The sequence below is a fragment of the Pangasianodon hypophthalmus genome, chromosome 16 (assembly GCF_027358585.1).
Source record: "Pangasianodon hypophthalmus isolate fPanHyp1 chromosome 16, fPanHyp1.pri, whole genome shotgun sequence".
Classification (NCBI taxonomy): Eukaryota; Metazoa; Chordata; class Actinopteri; order Siluriformes; family Pangasiidae; genus Pangasianodon; species Pangasianodon hypophthalmus.
Genome location: NC_069725.1, coordinates 11,148,237 through 11,157,737, shown reverse-complemented (window position 1 = coordinate 11,157,737; position 9,501 = coordinate 11,148,237). Strand labels below are relative to the sequence as shown.

The 9,501-nt window shown below is 40.7% G+C and overlaps 1 protein-coding gene across 3 annotated transcripts; it reads right to left on the bottom strand.

Annotated features, from left to right (window-relative positions):
* Nucleotides 1–354: 354 nt before the first annotated feature.
* On the bottom strand, nucleotides 355–9,323 carry asb14b (ankyrin repeat and SOCS box containing 14b). 3 transcript variants are annotated; one of them, XM_034312190.2, is made up of 10 exons: nucleotides 9,177–9,323; nucleotides 8,622–8,736; nucleotides 8,483–8,538; nucleotides 7,250–7,432; nucleotides 6,995–7,153; nucleotides 6,480–6,725; nucleotides 5,822–5,999; nucleotides 4,638–5,181; nucleotides 1,208–1,361; nucleotides 355–994 (listed from the first exon to the last, which is right to left on the bottom strand). In XM_034312190.2, exons 2-10 carry the CDS (start codon nucleotides 8,726–8,728, stop codon nucleotides 816–818), a joined length of 1,806 nt encoding a protein of 601 aa, XP_034168081.1. In that variant the 5' UTR covers nucleotides 8,729–8,736; nucleotides 9,177–9,323; the 3' UTR covers nucleotides 355–815. The 3 variants fall into 3 exon arrangements, with proteins under 3 accessions (XP_034168081.1, XP_053096640.1, XP_034168082.1); XM_053240665.1 differs by having other exon boundaries at nucleotides 6,480–6,668; XM_034312191.2 differs by having other exon boundaries at nucleotides 7,250–7,381; nucleotides 9,177–9,321.
* Between the last annotated feature and the right edge of the window lie 178 nt (nucleotides 9,324–9,501).

Below are 9,501 nucleotides of genomic sequence, written 5' to 3'. Positions count from 1 at the left end.
ACCCCAAGCCTACATTTTTAAAATTCGCATATACAATTTAGAACTACTGTAACATTTGAACATTTTATTATGTCAGTAAAATATGTGTGCCATAAGTGACTAAACACCAACGAAATGTTCCTTGCACTGGCTTTCTTGTGGCAAGGGTAAGCATGCAGTTCTTGACACATATACACTGACATTAATCAGGCTAAGATGCTGTTTCTCTTTAAAACTTTCCGTTGTCTTCATGATTATGTGTTCTGCCATGTCATGAGCTGCTTCTCAAATTGAAAACTCTGACCTTACATTCAAAAGTCTTGACTAATCTAGAAAATCCAGAAGACTGGTATGCAAAACAGATCTTTCCTAAGGTTTGAACGCTACATGAAAGGTTTTTTAATTTCGAACTGTAATAGGAAAACATTAAGTGTAATAGCAATACAGGTTTGTGTTAGTATACAATAACGGTTTGGAGTACACAAATATCCAATTTGAGACAGAACACGTTTGCTTAGTGGACGCAGATAGACAGGGAATTTGTCTGTTTCTGTTGTTGAATTCCTATGATAGTGCTGTGTGTCAAGATAGTAAAAAAATGAAAATAGCATGTACATGTTTCATTTAAATGTGGCTTGATCTATAAATATTTTATTAGTAATAATGAAGTTTAAAGGTACATTAGGTAAGATTTGTGGGGAAAAAGGTGTCTAGTGGTTAAATGGGTGGAGCTGAATAAGATTTCAATGCTTTCTATAAAATGATTGACAATAAACAATCAAGGCATGTGGCAATAAGTGGCATGGCAATGAAAAAAAAAAAGAAAACGAAATGTCTTATTCAAGGTCCGTCATAGTTCCTTTGCTGTAAATATCATACTCTGTGAACCGGATATAGTCCTTCAGAGTGTTTGGCAGAGGTAAAAAGCTGATAAAAACTGGAGCCCTAAGGCGCAGACGACCAAGGCACTCACGGATCTTAAGACGACATAAATGCTTCAGGCTTCGAGTGTTTTCTGTAAAAAAAAAAAAAAAAAAAAAAAGGTAAGAATGTTACTGTATTATTGAGCTAATTTAAAACCCTTTGACATCTGTTTTGGGGATTTATAATTCATTATAATGATGTACTTTTAGGTGACAAAACTGAGACCTTTTTATAATTTTTCATGCAGTTCATCCTTTAAAAGTTCAAGAAATGGCATGGTATATTTATGTTGCTGATCACACACCTTGAATCCTGCATATTTCTGGCCACTGTTTCTGTTCTGCCAGGATACTCTTCAGTTTGGAACAGAAGGTGACATGGTCGACATAATCCAGCAAGATTCTTACCACCTGGCCTGTAAAGTGCTTGAGCCAGGACACTGTTATCACTTCACAAAACTGCAGACAGAAATATCATGTTATTATTGTTGCTTAGTGGTGTGTGCAGGTTTTTTAGAAATGCGGTGGCAAAGGGGGTAAAGAAACAATACTAGGAAATAGCACTATTTAATTATGTATAGGGCAAGGCCACATTTGTATAATATCTGACCTGAAAATGATCCTTGGTGCAAAATAAATAGTCACATGACAAAATAGCTAGTCAGAGCTTCACAGGTATTCTGTAATTCCTAATACTTAAGGTAGATACAATTTGTGAAGTCTGTATTTAATTGCATTGTATAGACCCCTCAGAGGTGTGATTTGGGTTGGGGTGGCAACCCAAGTGTGCACATCAGTGTAAGTATATACAGTAAGTTGTTTTAAGGGTGGCAGCCACTCTCCTGTCATTAGCTTTTGCTGCATATTAAAAATGCTAAAAAAAAAAAAGTTCTATTACACCCCTCTAGACAGTGCTGTCTTAAATGGGGGGTGGGGCACAGGCTTAGGAAATGCACCTTGTGCACATACAAACAAGCTATAGAACTGAGCACAACCAGTGTGAGAATGACAGCATAGCAAATAAAGGACTGCATCTGCTATTTATATGGAATAGCAAGTCTGTTTGGGTGCAGAATTGAACAATATAATAGCAATCAGCCTTAATAAAAAAGTGAAAGTATCCTAAATATCTTAGTATGAGATTTGACAGTGAATAGGTGTACACATGACTTGGATTGAGGACCCTTGACAAGACAAAAATTCCCCCCAATATTTCTATATAATTCCACTTAATAGTACTTAAGAATCACCTGTTGACATAGGAAGCAGTATTTGCAACAAATACCACTGTCATGGAGCAGCAGTATCTTTCCCTGTAGTCTTCTCTTGGCTCTGAGTGACAAGGAACCCTGATGGTTATTTAGTTTTCACAGAAACACAGACATATGTAACTGGCATTCTATTTCACCGCTCCTAAGCATCAGGGGCAGTGAGGATCACCTGGATACCCAGGATACTAAGTTATAAGGAACCAACCCACCTCACTGGAAAGGTGTTCAGAGATGACCACCATATTCACAGCACTGGAGGGGTGATGTTTACCTTGTAGGACTTGGAGAAGGTGCACATGTGGGCACAAGGTTTAACCACAGAGTCATCTGGCCACCAACGCATGCAAGACAAGGTTATTGCCAAGGCAGACTGTTTCACTTTTTTCTGAAGTGATCACTATAAAAAATGTAGTTTTTGGAGCCATCTTTTTCAGTTTGTCATCTTGCATAGGGAGGGGCCTGAAGGGACTCAAGCACAACGGGGAGATCCCATGCTGAGCGAATTGTGGTGGATGGTGGAATCTCATCCCTTTCAGGAAGGTCACAATAAGTTTATGGTGCTTTCATGTGCCGCAATGGCTGCCACATACAGTACACCTTTTCTGTAGATGGGGATTGTCTAGCAGTTCCTGAAGAAAGGAGAGTATTTTGGGAATTGGTCAGTGCACCAGATCTAGTTGATGAGGTGCACACCATTCGTGGAACAGTTTGGTATACAAGGCCAGTGTGCAAGGTGCTCTTGTATTCAGGAGTATTTTCTGGAGTGCTAGGTCACAATCCTTAGTCCACACTTCATCCCATGGGCCAACCCACAGGTATAGGTTACCTGATAGGGGTGCCAGATCCATCCATTTCCATCCATTTAGTATAGCAGATTTGCTCAGGGAGGACGCCATGATGGTGTTCCAACCAATAGAAAAACAGTAGGAACCAAAGCCTTGCTCAGACCCACCAGTAGTACTTGGGGCCTAGTTATTGAATTCTGTGTAACTTGGGAAGAGTCAGCAGTAGAGGAGGAAAGACATACAGTAGATAGCAATGCCAGTCTTGGGATGGTACATCATATCCAAGTGGGCTATCTGCTAGGGAGAACCACAATAGGCAAGAAGTTGACTTGGTATCAGTGAAAATGTCCATTTCACCTATACCAACCTTGTCCGACATGACTTCTGGGTGCAATACCAACACTCCCAGGCATACATGGTTACTGTCCATTTTCATCTGGTGAGACCACCAGTGACATGATGTAGGTTACACTGGTAGGCCCAGGTTGACCTCCTTATGGTCCATCCCTTTAGCTATATTATGCACCTCCAATCCTGGGTGCAACTGAACTGCCAGCCTTTAAAAACCTCGATAAAATCCTTGCACTATGGTACAGTGAATTCCCTTGTGGCTGGTGCTGTGGGAAAGTGTGGCTGGTGCTGTGGATTGCATGTCACTATCAAATTGTACTCTGGCCACTGCCATAAGTTTATAGTCTGTCAGCGGTGCATGTCAGCTGACAGAGTCTGATCCAGACTTGTTTTCAGATGTTACTCAGGCCAGAGTTAAACATTGAAACTCCTGGGACAATATTAAACAAGGAGCAGGAAGGAAGCCCAGTCAGTATGCTATGAGGAAGGCTCTGTTGGTGAACATGAGCTTTCACACTGTGTGGTCTCAGTTCAAGAATAAATGTATTCAGCTAAGCCACTTTTGCCACCAGGTCATCCATATGCCTCAGCTTCTTACTGTGTTTATCAGTCATTGCTGGACATGGACATTTAAAACAGGCATGTGTTTTAGGCAGTGAAGTTTGAGTCAGATTTGACTCAACACCATGTTGGCATCCGAATCGCCCCACACTTTCAAACACTGGCCATGTGGTTAAGCAAAAACTGTATGTGTTATACTCGTGGAAAATGTCACTCATGCTACCAGGATGTAGTCACAGGCCCACTAGTCAGCCAGACAGCAGGAGATGTGGAATACTCTGAAAAAACACTGATAAAGAAACTGATTGGTTTTGAGAATGAGGGATGCCACAAGAAGAAGATAGGTAAAGATGGCTGTATGACAGGAGTATTTATTGCAAATACCATATGTTCACTGCTATGTTTGCTTCTTTCTGCCCCCAGGAAATACTTCCTTTTAATATATATTCCTTTTAATATACCCCTCCTTTTAATATATACATGGTTCCTGTCATAGTCTCTACCCGGCTGCACCAAAATAAGTACACTCCTCATTGTTTTATTTGTCATCAGCCAAAGCACACCCTAATACCATAAGTGATGTACAATCTTTGTAGCTCTTCTGCATTTTTCTTGCAGAATTTAATCTTAACATCCATCTCACATGCTATAATTTTAGTTGATGCATAGTCAATGTGTCCCAACCCTCTTCAACAGCCCACAGCTGCCCCTTTCACCCACCCTTTGAGACAGCCCTGCCGCCAGACTTTTTTTAATCTAAAACTTACCACTACATCTCTTATCACAGAAACGCTCCAGCCCTCATAGTCCACAGGGACATGAGATCCCTGGCCATAGGGACAGTCAAAGCAGCGCTGTACATCATAGCCATGGTTCAGCAGCATCCGGAGCATCACCTCGTCCTTTATTGCGTATTGTAGGGCCGAGGGGAAGTGTGTAGTATTTACGCGTGAGTAGTAGTTCACATTCGCTCCATAGCGCAGCAGCGTGTTGATCAGTTCATAGTTGCCCAGGCGCATGGCTACTTGCAGACAGTTGACAGGGTCCTGGTTTGGCATAGCACCAGCTTTCAGCAGTAACCTCGCTGACTGCACATCGCTGTTTGACACAGCAAAATAAAGTGCTGATCTGCGCTCATCATCGTAGTTCCTGCGAACCCGTGGATGGAGCATGAAGTTCGGGTCAAATCCAGCATTCAAGAGCAGCTCAAGACATTGAGAGTGTCCACCTGCAGCAGCTGAATGTAATGGGCTCATGCCACTGTCCTTAATGGCCTCTTTTTTAGTCACTGGGATCAGCTGTTCCAGTGCCCTGTAATGATTGGAGAGGATAGAAAGCAAAATCGAAGCAAGAAAGTGAAAAATTAAGATCTCAAACAGACATTTACTAATACACTATTTGTAAAAGTATTTGGACACCCAAACTGTTGCCACGAACTTCAAAGCACACGATTGTCTAGAATGTCTTTGCATGCTGTAGCATTATACTGGAACTAAGGGGCCCAAACATTCACTTCACTGGAACTAAGGGGCTAAAACATTTTTTCCAACCTGACATTGCCTCTGTGAAAAAAGCCTCAGTGGTCCATAAGAACTCGAGATAGAACTCAAGTGGTCTGCATAAAGCCACACAGAGTGTAGAAAGCCTTCCCAGAAGAGTGGAGGTTATTATAACAGCAAAAGGGGGACTAAATCTGGAATTGGATGTTCAACAAGCACATATGGGTGTGATAGTCAGGTGTCCACATACTTTTGGTCATATAATGTACCTTCAGAGTGGAGCGGTGCATGTAAAAGAGAAAGATGTCACAGATGTGCACAAATGTAGATAGAATATGACCATTCGAGATATTTACCATGTTACATATATTGTTCTATTACAACTGTAAACAAGCTTCCCTATGGGCCAGGACAGTTATGAGGATTCATATAAGAGACCATCCATCACTCACAGCAGATGGCCTCGATAAGCAGCACGGTGAATGGGCAGATGGCCTGTGTGTGTGGGAGTGTTGGGGTCAGCTCCATACTCCAACAGCAGTGAGATTATATCAGGGTTTCCAGATGCTGCCGCCTCAAACAGCACTGATACAGACTCTACAGAGTGACGCTGTGGCCATATGCTGGCCCCTAAGAATGAGAGTGGGAGAATGAGGAGCAATTCAGGTAATTGCCTTCACTTATCATTCACATATAAAATAAGCCCATCTATATACATACTGCAAAGTAAATAAATACTTTACTAATTTGTGCCAGTTTAGTCTATCAAATTCTCCTACTGCATATAAACTCCACTGATCATCATGGGAAAGAAAAAGCTTCCAACGAAGCACATTAAGCATGGCGTGTTTTCAAACTCCGAGCTACACAGCTGTGTCAAGTGCCTCAGTGTGCTCAAAGAGTATTAATTGCTCTCACACATCTTCTCACATGCTTAATTGGATGTCACATTATTTCAGCAACAGGGGAAAAAGGAGGGAAGAGCAATTGTTCATGCTCAAGGACCTTCAGGTGGCACATGATGTAGCTGGGATTCGAAGATGAACGGAAATGATTGGAATCAACCCTTAAGCAATGATATTACAAAGGGCTTAAAGAAATTTAAATAACCTTTCTGTAGTAGGATTTCCACAACATTCAAATGCCCAGCTTGGGCTGCAAGTCCTAAAGGTGTATGTTCATTGGCATCACAGGCATCTGGGTTGGCACCAGCCTGGAGAAGCTGGTACACACAGTCCTCTAGCCCCAACAGAGATGCTTCATGCAGAGCAGTTCTCTGGAGGCTGCATTTTTGGTCCACTGTACCATTATAACGTAGAAGAAGAGAGGCCAAGTCGTATTGATTATTCTTTATGGCTGTTCAGGGAGACATAAAACACACAAACAGTGCTGACTGAGATGATCCATAACATCTCAGTAATAAATAGTAAACAGCAATTGTTGATACTATTAACTGAACATCTATATAACTGAAACTACGAACACAGGGCTGTGCATAAAAGCATAACCCAAATGTCCTCGAACTGTTACTCAAAACAAAGTTGCTTGTTGCTTTAAACTTTTCTGTCACCTAAATACAATAGTATCCAGTAGCTCTGATATAAAAGACCCTCGTTATTACACACCCCCAACTAATGCAGTGTCCTCATCCTCATTCTGACAGTCAGGGTTGCAGCCATTCTGGAGCAGGAACGTAGCATTCACTCTGAGACCATTCACAACGGCAAGAAAGAGAGGAGTCTCTCCTTTCAGTGTGCGGGACTCACCCGACCCCTGAGGAGATGCTGATAATACAATTCATTCATTGAATTAAACACCCAATGCTTACTTTAGATATTTTGATTCTGTAAATGGATGGTTCTGGACTAAAGGATGTAGACCTGAAAAAGTGATCTCTAAAATGCTCCTTTTCTGCTGTACTGCTGCTTGATGCAGAGGGATCCATCCCCTGTTGTCTGCCATGGACATGGCTGCCTTGTTCTGCACAAGAATCTTCAAGGCATCCTCATTTCCTGTGACCATACATACGGAATGTACAGAGGAGGATGTATGGTCCAGCAGTGCTAATGAATTAGTAACAGTACTAACATTTATCAAGCTGGTTATGAACAGTTGTAATTTGTATGAGCAATTACCCAAGACATTTGGTATTCTTGAAAATCCTGTATATTGTGAAAAATGTTATCCTCCTTATGCTCCTGAGTGTGTGTAAATATACGCATAAGAAGGTTAACTATTGTAAACCTTGAATTATTGGTTTCAAATCAAAAGAGCATTTTAATGAATGAAAGTATTAGGTTGTCAAGTTTAAACCACATATTTATTTCAATTACACACAAATTTAAAATCCTGTCATTTCATATCAGTGGCATTAAAGACAATTAAATATAAAAATTAAATAAATAAAGACAGCAATCCAAACCAAATCCATTGCAAGACGAATAAGTCTGGTCATTCAATTAAGAAGAAATACCACCCTGGTCTGTGCATACGGTAGCCGTAAACCAAGGCAGTGCAAATGACAGAATTGATTTTACTGGAAGAGTTAGCACGTGTTGTGCATAAGAGGTAACTGATATTTAGAGAATATTCACCTTTTCACATTTTGCAGTTATTGGCATATTTGCTTTAAACTTGAATTCATGTCTGTTAGAGTTGCTGCAATATCCTCCACTGATCTGAACATGACAGTATCAGTGAGGGGTCTTGGTTTCTCTCCATATTTTGGCCTTTTCAGGCGCTGTGACTCTTCTGGTCACGTGGCAAAATAATATTTATTTTTATTCTCCTAGATGTGAGTCACTTTAAGAAATTCTTCTTTTTAAGCCGTTTAGTAGCCTACTAGTCATTTTGCACTTTCCGCTCTGTGAGCTTTGCCTTCTATGGAGTTTTGTGGTCGTCACTAAATGTCAGCAGTGCCGTGCACATGCCCGATAATTTATGGGTGATTGCCTTTTAGCAACATACACACATGAATATGAAGAAATCAGCATTTCCAAAACTTTTATAAATCTGGCCTAAGTTTTAGTTCAGTTTGGCTTACGCAAATATTTACACACATCTTTACTAAAAGATTGATAGATGAGGACCAAAGATAGTGAATCAGATCTTACCTGCACATATGGCTGTAAAAATTTCTTCATGGTCAATGTATTCTAGAGTGGGATCACTATGGAAAATCACAAGTGATTATATTTCTTTACGCAAGTAGGCAATTAGATTGTTATGACCTGGAAATATGGAGAGTCTTACCTAGGAGTTTGATCTCTGTACTTGCCATATTCTGACAGACTCTGCTCAATCATGTATTGTGTTGCTTCATCTTCATCCCACTCTTCCTCATCATACAGTCCTTCCATCTTACACACTTTTAATTACGTAGAACCACAAAAGCCAAATAGAATTTAATATTACCTCTAGAGGTGTTTTTGTACTGTTTGTACAGACAGCCATAGTAATCAGATCATAGCAAAACATTTGCTAACTGTAGTATCATGTGTAATAATAGCTTTAATGTAGTAATCATTAGGGCTCATGCAACAAGCCTCTATACAATTAATTCAAACGTATGAGGTATAAGCATTACTGGCAAACAATTGAAAGCTCTGTGTGCTGCTATAAAGGAGAGCTCGTTTATCCACACCTCTGAATGAATGCTGGTTACTGACTGTTGAGTTTTGAGCTGTGGTGGCTATCTTGTTAACATGCAACACTCCATGCCATGCAGCACTCCACTGATCTCTGACACCCTTCCCGGAAGAACAATGTTTTTACATATACAGATTCAGATGCAAATGTTTCTTTTACCTTTCGGCAATGGACACTGCTGTTTTGTTTTGCACTTATAACCTCAGAGCGTTTCAGGCTTGTAGCAGACACACAGCTATTTATATCCTAACACAGTTAAAAATATGCAATCATGGGACTAGACCAGCCAACCCCTCTCTGACACTGAACACACTGAACCTCAGCTTGGCCATCCAGCTGACATACTGGGGCTATAAGATATCAAGGCTGGCAACAGGAAGGCCATAGTATGCATTTGGAAATGTGTAAAGTATTCCAAACAAAAGTACACAAGCAGTGTTGCTCAATGTGGTACCCAAAGCAACTGTAAGTTATCACTAAATGT